The sequence below is a fragment of the Megalops cyprinoides genome, chromosome 19 (assembly GCF_013368585.1).
Source record: "Megalops cyprinoides isolate fMegCyp1 chromosome 19, fMegCyp1.pri, whole genome shotgun sequence".
Classification (NCBI taxonomy): domain Eukaryota; kingdom Metazoa; phylum Chordata; class Actinopteri; order Elopiformes; family Megalopidae; genus Megalops; species Megalops cyprinoides.
The window spans coordinates 12,352,848-12,377,897 of record NC_050601.1 but is presented as its reverse complement, the minus strand read 5'-3'; the positions used below and the strand labels follow the sequence as shown (position 1 = coordinate 12,377,897).

Sequence of the window (25,050 nt, the reverse complement as noted above, 5' to 3'; positions counted from 1 at the left end):
AAGATCCAGAGTGCCAAACTATAATATAGCATCTTGGCTTCCTGTTATTGATATACAGTGTGTCAAAAAAACAGTTCATATAGTAAACGCAGAGACGTACAGTGGTCACTAGATGGCAGTGTGTAGTGGTCAGCTCAGTAGTGTATGCGTTACCTCGATGCGAAAGTTTGCTACAGACCGGCGTACTTACCACCATACAGTAAAATATAAATATGCAATATGGGAAATACACATCCATCCATGGATTTTTTTTGTCAGTCAAAAAGTGGTGTTGTAGAACTACAAAACGTGCAGAACAAAACACATACTTAAAAACGTGATTAATCAGGGGTGTTAGCACTGGTTGTCGAAATGACCATCTTAATTTTGAAAAGTGAACTATGTGTGTTGGTGTGAAGACTTACGTGAAAATGTAGCGTAACGTAACTGCGGTACCATATGCGCAGTGTTTCAGACATTGCTCACAAAGCAGTGATCTCGTCATTACAGACTGAATTCTATTAACTGAGTATGCTAGTGTGAAATAAGAAATTATCATGTGTGAGTGACAGACAGGAAGGAAAGAAGAGACACCAATATGGGTATAAAGGAAGGGTGAAATAGAGAGGGACAATTACGAATGCGTAGTAAAAGGTTTTTTATTATTGTTAGAGTGGGATTCCATACTAATTCCATTACACTTACCAAAACTCGGCCTTTTAAACAGTTTTTCATTAACTGTTTAACATTTATGACGTTTAAACCATAAGTTTAGAAAATATGAAAATAATGGACAGAAATATGAATCGTATTACGGTAAGAACAGGCTATCAGAGAGCGAGAGAGACAGAGAAAGAGAGAGAGAATTAATGTTGGTGAGGGGAGGTAAGATTTAACTATGTACGAATAAGAGGGAGGAGGGGGAGGGATAGAAAGGCAGAGAGAAAGAGAGAGGGGCAGCGCGCTCGAGCGGGAGTGCGCGCGGGACAGCATATCGGCCGGATCTGGGAGTCGCGAGGATGGAGATCCGACCAGATAGGTTTAAAGCGGCCGCGGGCAAGACTCTCGGGAAAATACACAGGTACATCGAAACTTCTTTATAACATTTCACTACATCATTTTCAGTTACGCGGTCTACAGATTCCAACTGCTAGACATTTCTGGTCCTCCCTTAATACTATGTGGGTGCATAGCCTGTAGTTGCGGTGCAAGTTTCATTTCAATTAATTAATACATAGATGACTGTCTTAATGGAATGCGAACACCTAGGTAAAGTTTGTTGTTGATCAAAGTGAACCACAAATGTATTTTGACCAGTCATGGATCAAAATAAATGTTGCCTCTTAAGCGGCACAGGCGTGATGTGAACTGGGTAAACATCTGGTTTTCTGTACGATTGATGTTTGACTGTTGAATTGACTTGCTTTATTATGCTTTATAATGCTTTGTGAATCGTACAATGAAAATAACCTGAAATATGAAAATGTGAAGTTGCCTGTCTTTGAAACATTCTGAAATAGCCCATATATGCATACGGATTTTGTGTGCAGTCACGTTTTTTTATTCTGCATTATTTCAAGGCTGTCCTAAAGTTTATGCTCTGTTTTATTTGTGCAAAAAGGTGAAATTGTGTACTAGCAACGTGCTTTGACGTTGGCTCTGACTGATAATACTTTGGAAAAGAAGATGTCAGGATAGGTCGTCTGGTGTCAGTTGGGGGCGTAGTACCAGATTATTTTAAGCACTGACTCTGACGTCTGGCCCTTGTCCGATCAACATTATACTTGTTCAAGAAGTGTTATGTGGTCCGATTCTCTTTTTTTTCTCCAATTATATCAAGGCGGTTATGTTTTATATGTTTAATATTCACGATTATGCGCCTCTTAACTACCATAACAGTATGTCACATATTTGTGGATCGCATCGTAGCCATTCATCATGGTACTTCTGGGTAGCCATATAAATTATGCTACATTCATTTTTCATAAAATTGCTTTTGGAGATTATGGCAGTTTTCTGTAAATTTGTCTTTACTTTGATCTTTCATTAATTTATCAATCATTCTAATATCATAACCGTTCATCAAACGCCTTCAAATTTAAATAAAATAACACGTTTTCGTGATTTTGTTTGGAAGAATGAAAAAAAGGATTACAAATTACATTCAACACTGAAACCCTCAAAAATAATAAAACATAGTATTGCTATCATCCGCTTACTCAACAAAAACGTTTTTTTAAACAAATATACTTTACCATTTATATTTACTGCCGACTGCTCTAAACGTTATCCGTGAAAGAATGTAAATGTTCAAACAATTTAAAACTAACAATTTACCCATTCTTTTCTGTGAAATAATATTAACACAACATGTAGCCTACTCATAATGAAATAGATTCCATCAAAATTAATCGATACACATCACAGTTTTCTCCGAGTTGCGTAGCCAAGTGTAAATTTTATCTCAGGATTAGCCTGCGTGGAAAATCTGTGAGTGAATTAGCATGGGACGCACGATAATCTCATTCTTAAATAAAGTTGATTACGTAATGTCCTGTAATAATGAAGGCTGAAGGCTGAAACATTGGGGCTAAAGAACCACGTAAAAAACAAGTTGGAGACCCGGCCATTTCTTAATTCTTGATATAAATATTGTTTTAATCTTAGAAACGGCCAATTCTTAAAGCATTTGCATAAATATATGTGCAACGAAACAATAAAAGCAGGTTGTCCTCCCTCAGCATTCCATAAACTGAGATTTTTCCCATGACTAGTGATTTTCCAAAAGTACCATGCTTGTCAATTGTATAAAAGTCTCGTTAGGTACTCGCAGCTAAGATATCGGGTGAATGGAGGGAGGCGAACGTGCTGTGATTCAGTCCTGGTATTGTCATTAGGCCTGTGAGTTGTTAATATCTTGTCACCACTTTCAACAGTAGTTTTGCTTTGATTTTCATCCCCATAGGGAAACATGCGTACGAGTCAATGTCTCCTCTATCTTGGGATATCTTGCTTGAAACAGAGTGGAATGTGCTTAGTGTTTTTTTTCCCCCTACACTCAGATTGTTATATTTCGATTCATTTACAGTTTAGGATCACGAGTCACGCAGAAGCGAAGTTGTAACTGCGGCTTTAACGGCGACACCACAAAACCGTTAGAGATATGAAAAAACAATTGTTTTGTAACTGATGACAACAACTGAAACCACAATGATGCCAGAATAAATTATTTGGTTATTTGTTTCCCAGATTTAAAAATGAATTTTTCAGCGCAAAAGGCTGGTTCATGATGTTTGCATAGATGTGTCCAAGACAAAGTGACACTCAAATAAGAAATCATCCTCATTCACGAAACTCCACAGATTAAACCGTCAATCCCCAATCCCATTTTTGACGCGCCTCATTAAACAACGATATATTTTCGTGTCCATAAAAAGAGTAAGGTAAGAAGAACACGTGGCTGTATTACAATTTCACAAAATTTAAACTGCTATACATGCATAGATATTGCACATATCCGATATTTACAAGGATCTAATTTTAATACGCGTATCTTTTGTATGTTTTAATAGGTCTATGACAGGTCTATGATTTCTTTGGATTATAGGTGTTATAAAAATACATTGTAATCAGTGCGTCTAGATTGAAAATGCACATATGATTTATCCGTGTTCCACACACCAGCACTTGCTTGACATGTAATTGTGTGAGTTAGCTGTGTTTAACAGCTTGGCAGACAAATGATAACTTTCTCTACACGACTTCCTCAGACATAAAGACAGGTGAATTGTAAGACAAACATATAGGCGTCGCACCAAAGGCAACACGCCTAGTGGTCTTGGAGTAGTATACACTCTTTCAGGATTTGATGTAGCGACTAAACGAATAAATCCTGTCCCGAAATAGCCTGCATTTCGGTCCAGCTGTCGGTCCACGCAAATCCCCAAACTCTAACCCTCCCTCTCTCTCTCTGTCACTTCCTCTTGGCTTCTCCCTCTCACTCATGTACGTCCGCCCCCGCAAGCGTCTTTCTCCCTTCCCCTCCGGATTAGCTATAGCGCACGCGTGCCAACTTGATTTTTCCCCCGGCACACGTGCAGCGATGATTTCCCATGTGAACTTCCAATGTGATGAGTTAGTTTGGTTTGCTGTTGTGCTGTTTTGCTTTCAGCGTGAGTTCAGCATACATTTTAGTATATATTCTGTGTTGATTTCCTTCATTTTACCATTGCGTTTTTAAAGGCACAATCAATTTTATACAATAATTGCCCAAGTATAATTAATTGATTTTATCACTTACGTAGCCAATGTAGCCCATGCGTTTGTAGGGCATTACAAATAACACCGTAGGCGCATAACCAGCATGAGCAAAGAACGTACTTAAAGGACTTAAATATGTGGTAAATTATATGATGGGAATTCCCAGCACTAAAAGGGATCCTTGGCTGTGGATGTGTGTGTGTGCATGTGTGTGTACTGACAAAGCATGAATGTAACATGGGATGCTGATATGATGTGCATGCATTCGTTCACAGACAGTAATGTAATCCTGTATTCCAAATGCAGTCAGCAGTTCATCTATTATTTACACATGCTCTCCATCAAAAAGCTCTCAGTGTTTCTATTATAAACACAGCAGAGGAAGCAACCACCACACCTCTATCAGGACACAGTTCACCTCCTTCCCACTTCACTCCTCATTCTCTCACGTCATTGGTCCAGTTAGCTTGTGCAAAGAGACTGTAGGCATGGCTGATAAAGTCGACTTTTAGTGGTTTTAGTGTTCAGCCCTGCTACACTCGCAGTTATGGTGCTGTCTCTGGTGTTGGGAGGAAAGTGATGTTAGTGTCTCAGGGGCATGTTCTTGGGTCTCTGTCCACAACAGCAGAATAAAGTCATGGACTACCTGTGAAAGGCAGCTGTGCAAATGAATAGCCCCTTGCCACTGTTAGTAGTAAAGACATTGGATTCTCCATGTGAGCGAAAGAGGCAGGGATATATGTAGTTCTGAAGACCCTGAAGTATGTCACAGGATCCCCCCTACAGACACACACACACACACACACACACACACACACATACACATCCAGGATTCCCTCTGATGTATGGAGTCTGAGAGAGCTCTTGGGGAGATGGGCTGTCTTCTCTTACACAAAGTAGAGAATGTCAGAGAGTCAGACTTTGACACAGTTAAGCTATGCAGCTGGGAGATTTACTTTTAATTTGGGATGCCCATGAACCTGTTCTTTAGATATTTTAGTTTCACCTTCCTCACTGGTTAGAGGAGTCCTCAATCCCACTACCTAAGATTTGACAACACAACCTCTGATCCTAACATTGTTCTTTTATTATAACTTTGGTTTGGCATTGCTGGATGCATTTGTGTGGGTGAAAGGCTGAATATAAGGATTCAACAATGCTGTAGCTTTTGTTTATCGGTGATGTTGTGTTACTAATGTTGGTGGATTAGGTTATCTTGGTAATATTGTGTGTTTTGTGATATAATTCATACCTGTGTCTGGGTATCCTCGCCTAAAGGCAAGCATCCCTCATCGTTTAAATGCATTATTGATCTGTTTGGATATGATGCAATCGCTTGCAGTCTAGCTGAGATCAAGATGCTTGAAGTTTGTGGCACAGTTAGTGTCCCCACCTGGAGTCGTGGTAGGAACTCCAGCTGTGAAGGACCTGGGTCACCTGCACAGTGCCTTAATTGGTAAGGAGGTTGTTCCAGGTGATTGTGAGGGTTGGGGGATCAGTCCCTGCTTGGGAAATGCTGCTTACAGAGGCATACTGCAGTGCATCACCATGGATGCAGGTGAAAGATTTCGTGATGTGAATAATGTCTTTCTATCAACTGTAGGCCATAGACAAAATGAGGGACTGTGAGAAATGTCCCCTTGTCAACTTCTTCCTCTTTCCAGAGACACTGTCATGCTGGAAATAATTATAGTTGAATGATCCCTTTGTTATGGTCCATTTATTTTTAAATTACCACTGTTATGTTTGTTAATTTCATACTGATCAATTACTGTCTCGTTCAGGCCCCTGTGACATGTCACCACACCAGGACTGTCTGAGACTTTTGTAACCTTTAAGAACCTATTTGAATCACCCTGCAAAGTATGGCACCATGATTTTTATGAAATAATAGTTTTTCATGCTTGTGTATATGTTTGACAACTGTGTGGGGAAAGACTTTTTGTTTTGTGCACCTATATTTAATGGGAAGTACCCTTTGTATCACTCAAACTGTGGAGTGGACTTGCTCTCATAGCCTAAAGCAGATTCTCCACATTAGAAATGGACCCCTCCAGGTGATCCATTGAGATAACAAGAACATACCCCTCAATATTTCTTACAATGAAATTCCCACAGACCCATATGTTCAGGATGTATACTGCACTTCGAAGTACGTAGTTTAAATGTGTGTGTGGTGCTCATTGTGTACAGTGTGTGCATTGGGTGTTTCAGTAAGTTTCACTAAAGGAGAATATGTGTAGGAAGACTACGATTAATATGCAATGTCTGATGTGTAGGTATGCGAAAATACTCTATAGAGTGTTTTACATGTGCGTGTGTGTGTGTGTGTTGCAAATGTTTGCAGTAGTAGTGAGCAGTGTACCAAAAGTGTATCACTTAGGTGTGCATCTTATGTGTATCTTATGTGGATGTTTAAGCTCTGTTTAATGTGTGTCTGGCACAGAATGTGTAAAATGAGGTGGCATGGTGCGTAAGTGTGTTTTGAATCGTGTGCTTATTTTGTTTGTATGTGTAGATTGGGATAAATTATGTGTGTGTGTGTGTGTGTGTGTGTGTGTGTGTGTGTGATGTGTAGCGTTTTGTGTGTTTTATAAACCTTTGTATTTATATACAAGTGTGAATGTCATGTTTGTGCAAAGGGTATGCGGGTCAAGTGGTGTGGCTTAAGTGTATGTGTCATCAAGAGGGTGTTATGTGTGTGTGTGTATGTTTGTGTACTCTAGTTTGTATAGAGTGTATGTGTCTGCAGTGTGGAGGGTGTATGTGTGTGTGTGTGTGGTGTGTGTGTTATATAGTGTAGTGTGCATAATGTGTATGTGTGTGTCGTGTTCAGTGTGTGTCCAGACTGCGTGTGGGTCAGGCAGTGTGTGAGTCAGTGTGTGTGCGTGTCCCTGTCTCCCTGGGTAACACAGTCCCACAGAGACGCAATCTGTTCACCAGAGAGGGGTGGGGGTGTGGGGAGGGGGCTGCTTTTGAAAATGTTCATTTTAATTTTCGTGAAGAGCACTGCTCTTATTCAGAGATAGGGGAAGACTTTGAGTGGATGGTTTTCATCAATAAAATTGGTTTAAGCTGTATATAAATTAAAGGTCATTTTCTACTACTCCTGGGTGGATGCTCTGAGAATGGTGTCATTGTTTGAGCCCAGCAAATTAAAGATGCTCAGGATTAAAATATGAATTATTGTATTCTGCTTTACCTTTGGGTTGCTGATGTAACTATACCAAGTTGCACTCAGGAGTACAGATGTTGAGTGTTTTTTGTTCAATGCCTGCCCCCCCCCCCCCCCCTCCCCCAACAGGGTGTTTTTAATTAACCATTTATATCAACCACAATGGAGGCTGGCCATGAGGGAGAAAAGATACATTGATAATTTATTGATAATTATTCTTTATGATTTGGACAGACATAATACATGCATTAAAAGAGTGAAAGACAAGAACAGAGTTGGGGATTATGTAATTTTTCTGTCACTGTTTTCTGTCTCTCTCTCTCTCTCTCTCTCTCTCTCTCTCTCTCTCTCTGTCGCGTTTCCTCTATCTGATCCTCTTATGAGAGGATTATCAGGGCTGCTCTGTGAATTTAATATAAAAGGTAACAAAAAGAGACCTATGTCGTCTTTTGATTTATCTACACTTCTTTTAGTACCTCCATCTATAGTATATGATTAAGGAAACACGATTCTTTATCCCTTACAGAGATTACCTGTTAATAGTATGTATAGGATAAAAAACCATGGTCCACTATGAACGACAGACAGTGTAGGTACAAAGCAGGGTTTCTTTGCAGTGATTCTTGCAATGCTTGGGAACAAATATCTCCATCCACGTCGGTGCATATTTTATTAATATACACCAAATCCATTTTTAACCTGCAGAATCTGGATTATTAACGTCTATTTTGTGATCTGTGGTATCCCTCATAAAAGTGAACACAGACAAACTGTTCTATGCATGACTCAGATTTTTGAAGCTGCCTCTATATTCAGAACAATTATATATTGGCTGTCATACTTTGGCATATATCCGCCATGATCTGCTCCATCAGACTCTTACTGGGCCTGCACTGTCTGTGTGTTATCTCAGAACATCTGCAGTGTCAATCTACAGTACAGCATATGTCTTCTCTCACTATCTGCCGTGTCTGACTGCAACACCGAAAGCATCCTACGCAGTACCTGTGCAATATTGAGCCACGTTTTTCAAGAGTGGAGAGAAAGAAGTAAACTAGGCAGGTGATAGGCATTAAAGACCATCCAGTGCTTTATGTACCACTTCTCTCCCTCTCCCTGTTTTCTATTTTATTATAATGATATGACATGTCACCTTGGGTCATGTGACATCGTTACGTGGGAGTTATTTTCTGTGTCTGTCTACTGTAACTTTGTTGTGCCTTGAACTGCCTCTGGCCGAAGGCAATCAGCCCTCATTAATGTAATGAGCAATTAACAGCACAAAGTGCGCACATCTCTGCTGGAGAGCTTAAGAATCGCTCCTTTGCTGCCAGGTCTGACAGTCAGCAAATTCCCTGTCTCCACCAGTCAGCCGTTTTTATTTAATATTGCTTAGTTATTAAGCAATAACCAATGTCTGCAGTACACCTTTTATGAGTATGATTTACAACACTTGAGTGTGGGTTGTTTTTTGGGTGCAGAAAGGTTTGGTCCTTTGCGGAGAGATCATGCTGTCTGTCTGGCATGGTAGCTACTGATTGACTGCTTGTCTGATGTAAAAGCAGGATAGTGTGTTGCTTTGTGTAGAATAGTAAATTGGAAGTGCTGTCTATAAATATTTTATAAATCTATAACAAGTACATTGAAATAAACAACTGTGGACTGATTGCTAATTTGAAATAATCGTTAGCATACAAGTACTTTGCAACTGTGGCTAAAAGTGTCTCCTTTGAGATTCATTTCAAATCATTTGTTGTCTTTTTCATAAATTATTCATGAATGGGGTTGCTAGAGTGGGGTGAACTGAGAAGCAGATGGCAGTGTTAGTGTGAAGTCTGGACAGACAGACAGATAGACAGACAGACAGACAGAGCGGAGTAGTCCTAGCCTACACTGAAAGGATGGAGGCAGTGATATAATACGACTCCAGAAAGGTGGCGTGTCCTAGAGGCAGTAAGTGTGTGTGTGTGTGTGTGTGTGTGTGCGCATGTGTGTCTGCATGTCTGTGTGAAGGATATGAAGGGTCTGCGCGGTAATAGCACAAACTGTAATGCGGACCTGACACAGGGACCTGCTGTTATAGCAGCCCAACACATCAGACCACAGTGGTGGCATGATAGTCATGGGGACCAGTTCCACAGCTGAGGTGACTTCCTGCTGCATCTCCAGTGCCAGCGCGCAGTACAGGAGACCAGCACACAGACATCACCGTCAGAGCGCTCTGCACTCAGACATGTCAAACCTGCTGTTCTTGTTTCACTCCGTTTTCAGTCAAGATGCCTTTTTTTGCTTTCAGAAGGCATTGCCCCTTGAGCTAGAAAGAAGATCAAAGGTTTTTTTCAAGTTTGGAATGCTTTCTTTCTTCTTTTATGCCTTGCCTCTCCAAACATCCACATATTGTATCAAAGAGATGAATCAGTCTATCACTGGGAATATACACATACTATAGGTAAAAAATACAACATTGCATTAGGGTCCATGACAGCATACAAAGAAATGTCTAGTCTTTGCTTCGATCACTGATAACACAGTTTTGCTTATGAATGTGTTATATCGCTCATATATCTCTCATAACATTTTATTAATGCTTTATAAACGCATTATGATTACACTCAGTAAAGATGAATTATTTTAGATGACATTGCTATGTAACAGCACAACCAGTTTATATTAATAATATAATTTATATCATACAAATGCGGTTAAAAGCCCCCTTGTTAAAAATTTCAAATCACTAGATGTAAATAATGTATGAAAAGAACACTTTATACTAAAGCTTCATAAATGATTAAAGCGTTTTTCTCAGATTATGGCAATGTAACTGTAGAATGCAACATACACGAATACTCTCTCATAGCACAAGCTTTGATGGGTGATGGTGCCACATCCTAAGGCAAAATTCCATTGATGATTATACACCTCCACTGTATGGTCAGGGTGACCCCCACCCCTTCCTCAGCTCTGGACCTCCACAATCCACACTGCTCTGGTTCGAGGAAAACCTCTTGGAGGAGATGCTGCCGCAGGGCAGAGCACTGTTAGCGGTAGCAGCGAGAGAGGGAACGGCGTTGATTTGAGGGGAGAACACCACCAGCTCCCCTGCCAGCTCGACGTGACCGGCATTTACATTGCTCGGGGGTCAGTCCTGCCGAGCGGAGCCAGGTGCTTTAATGTTGCGTGAGACGGTAAAAAAAAAAAAAACACGGAGAATCGTGACTTTCAGACACGGCTCGGGTGAGGAATTCGCTATGCTGTGGTGACGTGTGATGCACTGTGGTACCTTATGGCCTGGTGACTCACCCTCAGAGAGGTAGGACTGCATCACCAGCCCAGTAGCCCACCCCCCTTTGATGCCCAATGGGTCTAATGTCCCTCTAGCCTTTTAGTCCTTTTACTGCCCTGTCAGCTGATCAGTGATGTCAGTCAGTTAAGATGTCAGTCAGTGAATTTATCTGGTCAAATTCAGTACAAGAGCGCCAGGTGCAGTGGGGATGTCCAATAATAGAGCTAACAATGTAAATTATGTATTAGATTGCATAGCATCATATAAGAAAGCGGGAAACGAGAATATGTAGTACTGTGGTCCCGATGAGGCTCCCAGGCCAGCGGAAATGGTGCTTTGAATTCATTCATGGTGATGAAGACTAATTGAAGCTGAAAGCACTTTCTCATTAGCAGGTAACATATGTGGTTGTGCCAAATGGCAAGCTGTCTATTAATGAGGCTTTGTTCTTAATTAGAGCCCCACTCTGTAGTCCACACAGCTGTAAGAAATATTACTGGCCATGATAAGTATTTGACCTCTAAATGTTTGACTTTTTTGTCTTTTTCGATTTATTTCTCATGTCTTGTTGTTCTCTTGTGTGGTTGACAAAGGACCTGATGTGAAAAAATAAGTACTCTTGGATTATGGAGTGGGTTAACAGCAATGTGTGATGGGTTAACAAAGACTTTCAAAGAGCAGGGTGCTCTGTGCAGCGTCTGTGAGAAAAAGTGAACACTGGGTTCTAAAGCATTGAGAGAGAGAGAAAGCGAGAGCGAGAGAGAGAAAAAGGGATAGAGAGAGAGAAAACAGGAAGGGGGAAGGTGGGCATTTTGTGCGCAAATTTATCCTTCTATATTCATTTCCGGAAGTAAATCATTTTTGGTAATCCTAATCTGAATGCGCCAGATTACGAGTGGGGGGAAGCTGAGAGCAGGAAGCAGGATGGACAGCCTGGAATCAGCTGACACGTTATGATGGAGAGAGAGAGAGAGAGAGAGAAGAGAGAGAGAGAGAAGGAGAGAGAGAGAGAGAGAGGGAGGACATGACCCATAATCCCTCTCTCATTCAAATACATTTCATTTTGATTGAAAGATTTGTACCCCCCTTCCACCCTGCTGCTATGTTTCTGCTTTGAATCCTCCTCCATATATCTGCAGAAGCATGGTTTCTCTCCCCTGCAGTCATGAAGACATACAAGGTGTTCTGCTTCACAGGATGCCACTTCACCACAGGGCTACTGATGCTTAGGAGTGCCACTACGCTATTATCCACCAGGTGTAGATCACTCACTTATGACCTGGAATTGCTGCTGTCCTTCTGTTATTAACTGCTACCGTTGCTTCTTCTTTCAAACTGCTTTCCTGTCTGGTGGCCAGTTTGTTTCATTGGCTTTATTTCACACTCTCTCTGAGTCAGTGGCAATTGTGCTAATTGTCAGATACACAAAGTTATCTCTGTATTAGCGATGATGGTCAGATATTTGGCATTAGCTGTGTGTTAAGTCCACACGCCTTGGCCTCCCCCCCCCCCCCCTTTCTCTCTATCTCTCTCTCTCGATCTCCCCGATCGCGTGCTGTCAGAGGTTTACAGAGATATATAGAGGGGGGGATTAAGGAGAATCAGCGTTGATGGAAAGAGTTAGGATCCCAGGGACAGAGAAAAGGATAGAGGCAGAGAGAGAGAGAGAGAGAGAGAGAGAGAGAGAGAGAGAGAGAGAGAGAGAGAAAATGGAGGATAGCAGGAAAAAGAAGGAGAGGTACAGAAATACTACTGAAAGGACACAAAACAGGAGATAGATGTATTTCATCTGAATTTATTTTGACATACATTAGGTAGTTCCGCAGGATATTGTGAATAGTTGTCTAAATCGAAGGAAGCCCCCCAAAATGATGTGTAAGAGAAGGGGTGAACTGGGAGGGAGATGGGGAAAGGCAGGAAAGTGGGAGGGTGGGAGGAGGGGGAAATTAATAATTCATCATCAGAGAAATCCATCAATATTTAATCAATGTCAGAGGAGGCCTGAATTATCCTCAGTGTTAACTGTTAGTGGTGAGTGTACGGAGTGGAATTTGATGCACTTCCTTTATGGGCTATCCTTGCCTATGATTGAGTAAACAATGATGGAAACTGCTTATCCAGACAACAGAGAGAAATAGAGTATGGTTCTGTGTGTGGGTGCATGTCTTCAAGTTCATATGGTCTGTGATCTGCACATGTGGAAAATAGTGATCGTAGTCAATGCTTGTGTGTATAAAATATATCTGCCAAAAAAGATCATCTATTTTATTTCAAGAAAATGGGTCCTCTGTATGTACCACACCTATAGCCTGTCTCCAGAGACACATTGCAGTATGTGATGAGTTGGGTGTGGCCTTGCTGCCAGACTCCTCATTTGGGTGGGTCTTTTTGACAGGGTACAGTCTCTGATTGGGTGCAATCTGTGTGCTCTCTTCACCAGCTCACCCACATCCATTTGTTGATTGGACGGCATAAGAGTATCCAAGCACTACACAATTCACTGGCAGATATTACTGTAACATTTTATGTTTGTTGAGCAGAAGCTCTTTACAAATGTAATCTTACTTTTTTTCCATTTACACATATGGATATTTACTGAAGCCATTTGTCTTGACTACCCTCCTAAAGGGTACAACAGGCATGCCTCTGCCAGGATTTGAACCTGTAGTGTTTGGGTTATAGCTCAGTTTCCTTAACCACCTTCTCATCTTCCTCCAGAACCTGTCCAGGTACAGACTCTGCTTGTGACATCATAATATGTTCCTGTCCACACTGTCCACATTGATCTTTCTTGCCATGGCCTGCAGTATGTGTTAGACACACAGCTTATCCAGAGTGTGCTTTAAAGAGCTTGAGCCGCACAGTCAATCTCTTGCCCCCATAGAGGGAATGCATTTACAACTGAGTTTAGAGCAGGGATTCTGTGCGAGTAAATCTGCTCGTTTCAAAAGGGTTAAGACGGCTGTGTCAATTGCTTGTTTTTATGTCTGCTCATCACATCAGAGGAGTTCTCCCATCCGACCATACCCGTGCTCATATTACAATGCTCAGGAGGTTGTTCTCGATCGAGGAGGGAGGGTCAGCATTTTCGAGATAATGAAAAGAAAAAAAAACAGACATTCAGTTCGTACAGGGTGAAACTCCTGTGCCGGGTGTGAATGCATTGATCGTACAGTGCGCGCAGGGAGTTTATGTTCTGCGGACAGCCTCCTTTAAATGGATGGCATGCTGCTGCATTGTGCGCTTATTATCTGTTTGGAGCCTACTCAGCCGACGTGTGCGAAATATCTTAATCACGCAGCCTGTCTGAGTTTGTCCGGAGGGACTCCCGGCATGCGCGGAGCAGGCCTGCGCAAACACACGGACTCTGCATCGGTGTGGGTGTAGAACCGGTTCCTCACCTGGAACCGGAATCCACCAGTGCACGCTCGTGACCCAGAAGTACAAAAAAAAAAAAAAATTCAAATCTGTGGAGTCACGCACTCGTATCTCTACCAGCTAGCTTGTACCTTGTCTGGCCACCTATTGAAAGTTGGTCATGCAGCGCTTTATTTTTATTTTTCTCTTCTTTTTCTTCTGTTGTTGACTCCATATGTGGCTTTTTGCGTGTGTTGTACTCTGCCTCACGTGTAAGTCACTTTGGAAAAAAGCATCTACCAAATGAATAAATGTATGTAATGTAATTTAGTGTAATGTAACTGTAAGTACGACAGTATGAAAGCACATTCCTCTGTGAGGTGAATCATCGTTAGTGTAAAGCATGGACAGGGCCATACATGTTTAACAGAGCCCTGAGAGGAGGCCGACACGGGTTGCTGTTAGCCAGGTGCGATGATCCAGTTACCCAGCCAGCTGGATGAATATGGGGAGCGCAGCAGGGGCCGGGGCAGAGGGGGGAGCCCAGAACAGGGCGCTGGACGGCCACAGCCCTGTGCTGCGCAGTGCGCTCAGAGCGTAGCCGTCCCCCAGAGAGCCGGGGAGGTGTGTGACTCACCTTGCGTGGCTGGCTGCGGCGTGCCCTCAGCAACCTTGTGAGAGTGGAGAGGCGGGGGTGTGCTGCTGAAGACCCTCCCCTTCTTCCCCCAACCCCCACCCCCACCCACTGTGCTTGTGTGACCACCCGGGACCCGTGTCTGAGAACCAGCTCTTAGCTGCTGGTGACAGCTACCCCTCGACAGACGCCGAGCCCTGCTGGGGGACGCCGAGCGCTGACGTCTGACTTCCAGATCGCGGAGGGGGCGGTGCTCTCGGTGCGGGAGGCGGGAGTGCGGCCCCATCGCTCCGCTCCACAGACGCAGGTGTGGAGAGCCTGCATTCCGTTCGGCCCCTGGGCCTTCCGCCTGAGAGGAGGGTGTCACTGTGTTCTCTCTGCTACTGTCTCAGGGTGGTGGTACGGCGTTTGCCCTGCCGCAGCCTCCCGGCTCAGGGTTTACTTTTGTGGAGTAAATCACCAATACGTCCAAATGCAAAACAACCAGATATAGCAAGGGGAACTTACATTTGCCTCTGGAAGGTATGCCTTGATTTAGCATTGTATTGTAAATGTATTGGGGAGTGGAACATACTTCACATAAAAACTAAATGGAAATGCCACCATTCCATGCATAAATGGGACTTGTGCAGCACTTTTGGGCATGAACATAGGGCAGTAGTTAGCATACAGGAATTAGGTGAAATTCCAGGTGTGATACTGCTGTCCCACCTCAGAGCATATTGCCATGGTTAGAGTGTAAATTGGAAGAAAGTGAGGAGTAAATGTAACAAATACAAGCTGCACCAGAGAAGCAGTAGAAGGTTATTCTATTCATTATTGAATATCTGCACACTTGCCATGTCAGCAATAATTTGGAACACATTTATGAGATGAGATGCTATGAATTCACATGAGGGGGGCTTGTTGTTTGTAGATGGTATGGTAGAAATTGTCTGCATTGTGACTTTTGAAGGGTTTTTGCTGTTTGTCTGACCAGATAAAGCCAAGATTATCTTGTAACTAATAGATGTACTCCACCACGATAATATGATAATATGAGGGTGCTGTTATTGTTGGTAGAGACCATTGTGTGTGTGTGTGTGTGCGTGTGCTTGTGCAAACGTCCGTGTGTGCGTGTACGCTAAGCGCAGTAGCACAGACACAGTTCAGTGTGCAGTTGGTTGGTCAGGGTGCCCAGATGGTCTCTCCTCGGCTGTCTCTGTTTGACTCCCATGTAATGATCTCCAGTGAGATTCACATTAATCTCTCTCTCTACCTCTCTCCAGCTCTCCCTCTCCTCTCTCTTGCTCTATGACTCTATCACTCCTTCCTTCTCCTCTTTTCCATGCCCTTTGCCCTGTATTAATCAGCTTTTTGGGGTAATTTATAATGAGAGAGGTCATTTCCATCTCTACAGACAGTACACTGTATGCTGTCTGTACCTACAATGGAGCATGAGTCTATCATTGAGCAACATAGCCTCCATAGAGTTGCATTAAAAAGATCAGCTGTATAATGACGCTGTCATTATGTAATAGCCTGACATTCTGCAGAGGGTAAAGAGTTAATGGAAGCTAAATAGATATTCCTGTTAATTGCTGAAAGAGAAACGATGTGTTGTCTGAATAGTAACATATTCAGCCAGTTTTGTCAAGGAATCTTCCTGTTCATTATTGAAAAAACTCTCATACCAAAATATGTTGAGAATATGTTTTATAGAGTATATACTTTTAGCTCAATCAGCAAACTGAAAATATGCATATTGTTGCAATTGTGGTATATTGCAATAAATATCTGCTATTTTGCATGTGATTTCATTTTGGATGCAATGTAATGTAATGTATTTTGCAATATATTGTTGGATTGAACAACATATATACATTATATATTACATATATGTATTATATGTATTATATAATATGTGTATTTCATTTTTGTATGGGCTAGCAGAACACATAGCTTAATATTGTCTCTAATCTCTATATTCCCCACAAAAGACCAAGAATGACAAAAAGACAAAATCTTACTGCTGCTACATGATTTAGGATGTAATGTAACAGTCCACAGTACACCACAACAGTTTTAATAGCTGATTGCTTCACTATGGGAATAGACGTGTATCAAAGGCTAAATTACACTGCTATTTTCTTGGCACTCAGCTCAGATGGGGAATATTTTAGATGGGAATGAAACAGATTGTAGTGCCATTATTTCTGAGTTGGTGACAGCCATGTACCGAAACCAGAGGTATTTGGCTGCTTTTGAATTGTCACTCTGTCATGGTGCAACTGTGTGCAGCCTCCATCCTGGCTAAAAAAAAAAAGACAACACGATAATGAAGTCGACTGCTCGTCTGCATCATGTCACCATTTTCCACAGAGAGCAGCCATAACCGGGGATTGTCTTTTCAGTACCTCACAAAAATGCACTGTAGGGTTTGTGTGTTTGCCATAGAATTATGCTATTTTTCCACAGGGTTAGGAACACATATTACATAATTTACACTACTTATGTGTTACATTTTCAACAGCTTTTTAGAGCTTCACTCTTCACTCACTTCACTCACCCGGTCTTTAACAGGTTCAAACATATAGTCAAGCACAAATGACTCTAGTGCTATGTATATTTTGGAAAGGAAAAATTATAAAACTGATACTACAAAGGTGATTTTTGGAGAGAAAATCAGGCGTGACACATGTTGTTAGCGTAAGAATGTGGAGAATAAATAATATCAGTCTTATGGGGTATTTTACCTGGAGTTACCAACACAGCATTGACTCATTGCTAAAGCTGACTACGCACGAACACTGTTAGGTAAAGGTAAAGGCTGTGGTACCCTTGAGCCAAGGTACAGTACCAATATTGCTTCAGTACATGCTGTATCTAGCTGTATACTTGGAATTTATGTCAGCCATAGCATTTGTAAGCCTTGAAGGACATGGGTGTCAGCTGACCAGCCGAGAACGGTTCTGATTCAGGCGCTTGCTTTTGTTTTTTTTAACCTCCTATTAAGCTTAAACCTTAAATTAACACCAAGGCAACTTTAATCCCTGCGACTGGCTAAGGTGTCTTTGATCAGTTCTGGAAAGTGCCCAGTCACCAGATGCCGGGGATGAAACAGGCCATAAGGACGTAGCTGGAGGTTTCAGTTTGCTTTAGCGTTAGCTGAGTGAGTGGACTGGTAAAGTTGATGATCCAGCACAGGCGGAGTCGCAGAGAGTGAGTGCTGCCAGGGGGACAGTGGGCGCCCGGGTCCCATGCTGGTGCGGACACTTGTGAATCTGCTATAGTTGGTTCTGTCTCCCTCGGCGGCCGGGCAGTCGACAGCTGCTCCGATGCTGCATCGTGCCATCAGGCCGCACCGGCTCCAGGCGTCTGAGTTAAGGGCCGGCCTGGCTGAGAGGGGTCAGAGTTATGCGGTGTGAATGGTTCGGGTTTGTAGGAGTTTACCAAGGGCAGGGTGGCCTACAGAGATCACAGGTCTGGATCACGCCGCTCTTTAGGATTTTATCACCTTGCACAGGAATGTTCTGCCAACCCCAGCAATTTTCCCCATCAAAATGACAGTTCTGCGCTCTGAATGATCACCAATGCAATTAATGAAGCAGTTTTAAAAAGAACCATCATATTGATAAAAACGCAATGCAAAACCAGCATTTATCAGACAAAGTTCACTACTAATCTTTGAAGTCCACTTCCCTCCTGGCCTTAAAATAATCTTCCTTCATCAGGTCAAAGCACAAAGGATGACACAGCTAGATCTAGCACCGGTAAATGCACACACTGAATCTGTCTTAGTTTTTTCCCCACTCCTCTGTATTTACCTCCTCACAAGCTCTTGTGGTGCTCCTCTCCCTCTCCCTCTCTCTCTTTGACAGGTTGTTGGAGAAGCGTCAGGCCAATGGCGAGACCATCGAGCTGTCCGCGGAGGGCCGGCCGGAGCTGGTGGAGGAGAAGGAGCTCCCCGTAGTGGACTGCACCTGCTTCGGCCTGCCACGCCGCTACATCATCGCCATCCTCTCCGGCCTCGGCTTCTGCATCTCCTTTGGCATCCGCTGCAACCTGGGCGTGGCCATCGTCAGCATGGTCAACAACCACACCGTCTTCAAGGGGAACAGGGAGGTGATAGAGGTAAGGTCACCAGCGGGGGTGAAAACAAAGGCCTACAGAGCATAGAGGAATAAGTGGTATGTCTGTGAAAATTTGAAATAGGTCACCAAATAAAAATAATGTCAAACATTACAGAACAAGTAAATGCCTTTCAAGTTTTCAGCACTCCACTCTAAAGAAAATGTCAAGTGAATTGAAAATGTTCCTTAAATTATGAACTATGCATTCAAGGAAGATGATAATATCAGTAAGTCTCGCAGTACCCTGGTGCTCCTGGTACCCAAGGTTCTGAGGTATATTTAAATCACATATGGTTTTGTAAGTAGGAGGAACAGGAGAACAACAGGAGTATGGGAAGGAACGGGTGAGATGAGGGATTATGACATCACTGGAATTAAGCCCAATGCTGAAAGCAGTTGCGTCATCTCTCCACGGAATAAAAAAGAGAATGAGTGGATGAAGTCGGGTACTTACAGTTACTGGGTCAGTCTCTCACAGTCCAAAAACAGATGCCACAGAAATTCGACCAATGTCCCAAATCACGCAAAAATGTTCTCATAGCACTGCTGTAGCCCTGAAGCAGATTTAAGGCTGCAATGTTAGAGCCACAATGCCTGTGACGAATGGTGAATGGTGATCACTGTGAGCCCAGATCCCGGCGCTCATCATCTTTTCCCCCTTTCTTGCCTCTTTCTACAGTGAGGCCTGTTGTGCCCTGCTGGGTTCTGTAACCCATCCTCCCTCTCTCTGTACAGGCGTCCCAGTTCACCTGGGATCCAGAGACAGTCGGAATGATTCACGGCTCCTTCTTCTGGGGCTACATTGTCACCCAAATCCCCGGCGGATTCATCTGTCAGAAGTTCGCAGCCAACAGGTCAGCGTTAGTTTGGTAGCTCTTAAGCACAGGCCTGTGAGAGGAGTTTCCTGGTAATCCCTGCAGTATCCCTATCCGCACCTTACCTTTGCAATCCCTCTGACCACAAGACAGTCTTAACAACAGTTTTACCATGCTTCCATTTCTCCACATATTCACTGGAAATTCGGTATTAGTTTGTAAAATATTACTGCAATTATTGTAAGTTATCCATAAATTATATTTCTGTGAATACCTGTTACTGTCAATGTGAGGGTTTTTTGCTGAGAGCGTTGTAGTTGGGCTAAAGTGTGGTGCAGCGGTAAGGAGTAGGGCCAGTTCAATTTCCCGCTGGGGCACCGCTGTTGTACCCATGGGCAAGGTGTTTAACCCACATTTACCTCAGTAAATATCAAGCCATATAAATGGATAAAAAATCGTAACTTATGTAAGTCGCTCTGGATAAGAGCATCTGCTAAATGACAGTAATGTAATGTAATGTAATTGTCAATCATTTCTGTCTCTGCTTCCCTCAGAGTGTTCGGCTTTGCGATAGTGGCCACCTCCACCCTCAACATGCTCATCCCGGCAGCAGCGCGAGTCCACTACGGCTGCGTCATGCTGGTCAGGATATGCCAGGGGCTTGTTGAGGTACTATAATGTGCGTGTGTGTCTGTGATCTACTGCACTGAGCATGACTGTGCATTGTGCCTCTTGTGCCCCACCGGCCCCAGTGTGTACTGAAACACAGGTGTCTCCACAGTATTACTTTTTGTTGAACTTTTGATGTCTTTCGTGTGTTGAAGCATTGTTTGATTACATCATCTACTGTCCCTTACTTCCTGCTCTCTAAGGGAGTGTCGTACCCAGCGTGCCATGGGATTTGGGCTAAATGGGCCCCCCCTCTTGAGAGAAGCCGATTGGCTACAACCGCCTTTTGTGGTGAGTCATAAATTGCTTGCTTTTTTTAGCATTCCCCAAAAGCTTCTGTTGCTATTACAGGTAGAAATCCTCAAAAACGATCACGGCAGTTATTCATATGCCTACGATTGGTCTCCCTTGTCATTATACTACCATTGCTCCTACTGCTTTCTCTGTCTCCCAGGTTCCTATGCAGGAGCTGTAGTAGCGATGCCATTAGCTGGGGTACTTGTCCAGTACTCAGGATGGACTTCAGTTTTCTACGTCTACGGTTAGTGAAAGCTGTCTGTTACCAGTGGTGAATGGCTAAAACGCCACAATTTACAAGAAAATCAAATTACTAACAAAACAATAAATGCTAATATTAACGTTGATGTTACATTACATCTGCCTCTTACTGACCTTCTCAAATGAATTCCAGCGCTTTTAAAACATTTTTGTCATACCTAGTTCTGATTAGTTCTGAAATTTTTAGACAAATGGACTCTGAGCTATTGTATGCAGACTAGCATGATCCTCAGGTGATTAAGGTGTGGCTGGTTAAGGCATTTGACTTTTTCTATATCTCTCACTTTATCTGTGTCCACCCTCCATCAACCCCGTCTCCCGCAATCCTGCTTTTCTCTCTACACCTCTCCCCCTCGTCCCTCCCTCTCCCAGGCAGTTTTGGGATATTCTGGTACCTCTTCTGGATCCTGGTGTCCTACGAGAGCCCCGCTGCGCACCCCACCATCACACCAGAGGAGCAGAAGTACATAGAGGATGCCATTGGCGAGACGGCCGGCCTGATGAACCCCCTGCAGGTACGCATCTCCTATCCCCTTCTCTGTGGTAAGCTGTGGGGTTAAGGACATGCGTAGGCGTGGAGATGTCTTTATACTCCTTGTCAGTGTCTTCCCATATACTGTCAGTGTAATATTAATCCCTGTTTTCTCAAGCACTGTACTGTGCCGTCAGTCAGTGGATATCTAACCTCTTTCTGTCTGCAGAAATTCAAGACACCCTGGAGACAGTTCTTCACCTCCATGCCAGTTTACGCCATCATCGTGGCCAATTTCTGCCGTAGCTGGACCTTCTACCTGCTCCTCATTAGCCAGCCGGCGTACTTTGAGGAAGTGTTTGGGTTCGAAATCAGCAAGGTGAGACACATGCCTGATTTATATACACTCTAGATTGACCTTATAGGTGCATTAATCTGCGTGATTAATAATGGGCAATAAACAAACGAGGAAACTAAATATTAGGAACATTTAACATATTTTCCATAAATATATAAATAATCACGGAGCACTGTTCTTCTTCAATTATGTATGTGTAATTAAAATTACATATTCATTCATGCATTCATTCATTACATATGTAAATTAATACCAGTTTAGTTCTGTGCAAATCAACCACTGATAAAATAAAGGGGTGTGAAAAAAAAATAAAGTTAGTGGTAGCCATGTTTAGGATGGGTCTGTTTGGGATGGGCACTTATACATGTCCACAGTTTCTTCTACTTGGCTGTTTAATGTGGCTTATTTTTTAAGTTTAAGTTTATTTATACTGAAGAAAGTGATATTGTAATAACTGCTAGTGCAAATCCATCCCCAAGTTCATATTTATGATGCTAATTTATTAACAATGATTATACGCAGCAAAAAATGTAAATGCACGGTATGGTGTAATAAATCTACTCCAATATCCCACACAAACAGCTTCACCCTTACATTCTTTACACATCTTGCTGTTCCCGCTCTCTCTCTCTTTGTTTCAGGTGGGGCTGGTGTCGGCTCTGCCCCATCTGGTGATGACCATCATAGTGCCCATCGGCGGGCAGCTTGCCGACTTCCTGCGAACACGCAAAATCATGACCACCACCAACGTCCGGAAGCTGATGAACTGCGGAGGTAAGAGAGGGAGGGGGGAGGACTGGAAAAGGGACGAGGGGATGAGAGAGAGTCCTGATACAATGCAGGGAGAAAAGACAGTTCACATGACAGACGGTTCACATGCAAAAAAACATTTGTGTGGACGCCAGAAATGTTTGTTAGAATTAGAATTCTTGGGCTCTCAAGCCCTACTGTTTTTCCAGAACTCTAGCAAATCTGTTTGAAATTCTATCCCAGACAAGACAGCAGCTGCATGCACTGTTTTTCAACTGTCTGGGCATCAATAATGCAACTGAGGCAACGATAATATAAGCACACACTGCATGCACCATTTCATCTGCAAATATGGGATATTTTACACTCACTCTCACTTGCGGAGGCAGAGAGAGGAATCTTTTTTAAAAAAAACAGAATATACAAAATTCATTTGAGATTCCAGCTACAACACTGAATACTCATAACTGAGAAGTAGTTGCTTTGTAATGGGAAGGAATACCCAGAAGAACAGCACCGCTAACCTCACCAACATTTTTTTTTGTCCTCTTCTTTGTTACATCATTATAACTAAATTCTTCCTTGAGGTAATAATTGGTATTAAATGATTTTTTTCTTACTCTCTGTGTTTTAGGGTTTGGAATGGAAGCTACCCTGTTGTTAGTGGTGGGTTTCTCTCACACTAAGGGTGTGGCCATATCGTTTTTGGTCCTCGCTGTCGGCTTCAGTGGGTTTGCCATCTCAGGTGAGAGGGGGTTTTATCTCCTTTTTGTCAACTCCTTCTCTTTACTTTGTATAATCTTAACACTAGATTGCAGAACATGTAACACACACAGAACAGCACACGAGTGGAAAGAGGAGAGGGTGTAGGATTACTTCATTATTTTAATGTTGCTTATACTGTTTCAGTGTCTTACATGACTTTTTCATGTCTCAACAACTCTCACACATATTTTTATGGGCTCTGCGGTATGTGGATATTGATCCCCCTGCTGATTTTTAGTTTTGCCTTGCTGAGGGACTCAGAACATTAAAATTATGAGCTTGCTCCAGGGTTAGCACATGTAGCTTAGCACATGTCCTCATTCAGGGAAGTCCAGTAGTCTGTTTAAGCCCTGAGAGTGCTGCTGCTGGGACTTTCCCAAACCACAACCCTTCTAAATAATTGCTGAGCCATCTAAATCTTTTCTACATCTTCATCAGTGGTTCAGTTTCAGAGGACCACCTCTATGGACACCTCCCTATATCTGTGTGGATTGATTCAGCAACAGTGGCAACATACAGTACTCTCTAGTTCATTAATACGCAGTAGACCATTGTAATCTTTTCAGCTCTCTGTGCTGTATTAGTACACTCCATCACTGGTCAGCATGCTGGTTCTGATCTTCCACTCTCTCTCTCTCTCTCCCAGGGTTCAATGTGAACCACCTGGACATCGCTCCCCGCTACGCCAGTATTCTCATGGGCATCTCCAATGGAGTGGGCACTCTGTCAGGCATGGTGTGTCCGCTTATAGTGGGCGCCATGACCAAACACAAGGTACCCAATGCTGCCACTCCACAGCTACACAACACAGAACATGCGTAAATTTCTGCATCTCAGATAATCGGACAAAAAATCAACCGTGATCTTGTTGTGAAATTTCCCTAATTCAGACTACGGTATTAAGCTACAGTAGCTGATAAGAAGCTCTAACGTGAACATGCTTAACATTTTCTTGTGTACGTATGCTCTGAAAGTTGTGCCAGATTTAACTAGCATGGAAATGATCAAATGCATTAGCTGTTTACCTAGTTAGTGTTACAGCATGTTCAGCTGTTAAATCTTACTTCTTACTTCTACTCATTTCTTACTCTCGTCCCTCCTGCTCTGCTCTCTGTCTGCCCTGGTCTCAGACACGGGAGGAGTGGCAGTATGTCTTTCTCATAGCTTCCCTCGTTCATTACGGAGGAGTTATCTTCTATGGTGTGTATTTCCTAACTCTTTCTTCCTGCTTCAGTCTCAGTCTACCCTTTGCCTCAGCCAAAAGTGATCCCGTTCCTGTGCTTTTCTCTACCCATTCTTCTCCGCTCCAGCTGATCTGTCTGAGATTGGTCACTTTGTATTTTTGGGTCACTCAGGTGTAATTGTTCAAGTCAGTAATGGAAAGAAAACTTTACCGGCACATGTATTTCAGCGTTTCTGCACCAGCCTCTCTGTCGCTGTGCACTTCCCGAAAGTTGTCTCCTTATTTCTGATTGAAATTCGTAACTCAAAGCCAATCAGAGCCAAGCTGTGAATGCGGCTGAGGCCTACTCGTCTCTGTGTCGCAGGTATATTCGCGTCCGGGGAGAAGCAGCCATGGGCGGACGCGGAGGACACCAGCGAGGAGAAGTGCGGGATCATAAACGAGGACGAGCTGGCCGACGCCACAGAGGAGATGTACCGCACCGGGGGAGGCGGGCAGTACGGGGCCATGGGCCAGCCCAATATAGGCCCCAACGGGGGAGGGGGAGGGGGAGGAGGAGGAGGCTGGGCCACAGACTGGGACAAGACCGAGGAGTACGTGCAGCCCCCAGGATACAATAGCTATCTGTACGGGGCAGAGGGAGACAGGGACCTGATGTAAAAAGGGGGGGGGGGGGGGTA

General features: G+C 43.1%; 1 protein-coding gene across 1 annotated transcript; it reads left to right on the top strand.

Annotated features, from left to right (window-relative positions):
- Positions 1–919: 919 nt before the first annotated feature.
- On the top strand, positions 920–25,050 carry slc17a7a (solute carrier family 17 member 7a). The gene is made up of 13 exons (XM_036552517.1): positions 920–1,060; positions 18,549–18,801; positions 19,536–19,654; positions 20,170–20,284; positions 20,488–20,575; positions 20,739–20,825; positions 21,215–21,357; positions 21,544–21,693; positions 22,314–22,446; positions 23,057–23,167; positions 23,834–23,961; positions 24,318–24,387; positions 24,735–25,050. Exons 1-13 carry the CDS (start codon positions 999–1,001, stop codon positions 25,028–25,030), a joined length of 1,755 nt encoding a protein of 584 aa, XP_036408410.1. The 5' UTR covers positions 920–998; the 3' UTR covers positions 25,031–25,050.

What these genes read in the sequence shown, in the direction of transcription:
- slc17a7a (XM_036552517.1), top strand. Translation starts at nt 999, where the DNA reads ATGGAGATCCGACCAGATAGGTTTAAAGCGGCCGCGGGCAAGACTCTC. An exon ending in CAGTGGGTTTGCCATCTCAG is followed by an intron (nt 23,168 to 23,833) that starts GTGAGAGGGGGT and finishes TCTCTCTCCCAG; the next exon opens with GGTTCAATGTGAACCACCTG. An exon ending in CGGAGGAGTTATCTTCTATG is followed by an intron (nt 24,388 to 24,734) that starts GTGTGTATTTCC and finishes TCTGTGTCGCAG; the next exon opens with GTATATTCGCGTCCGGGGAG.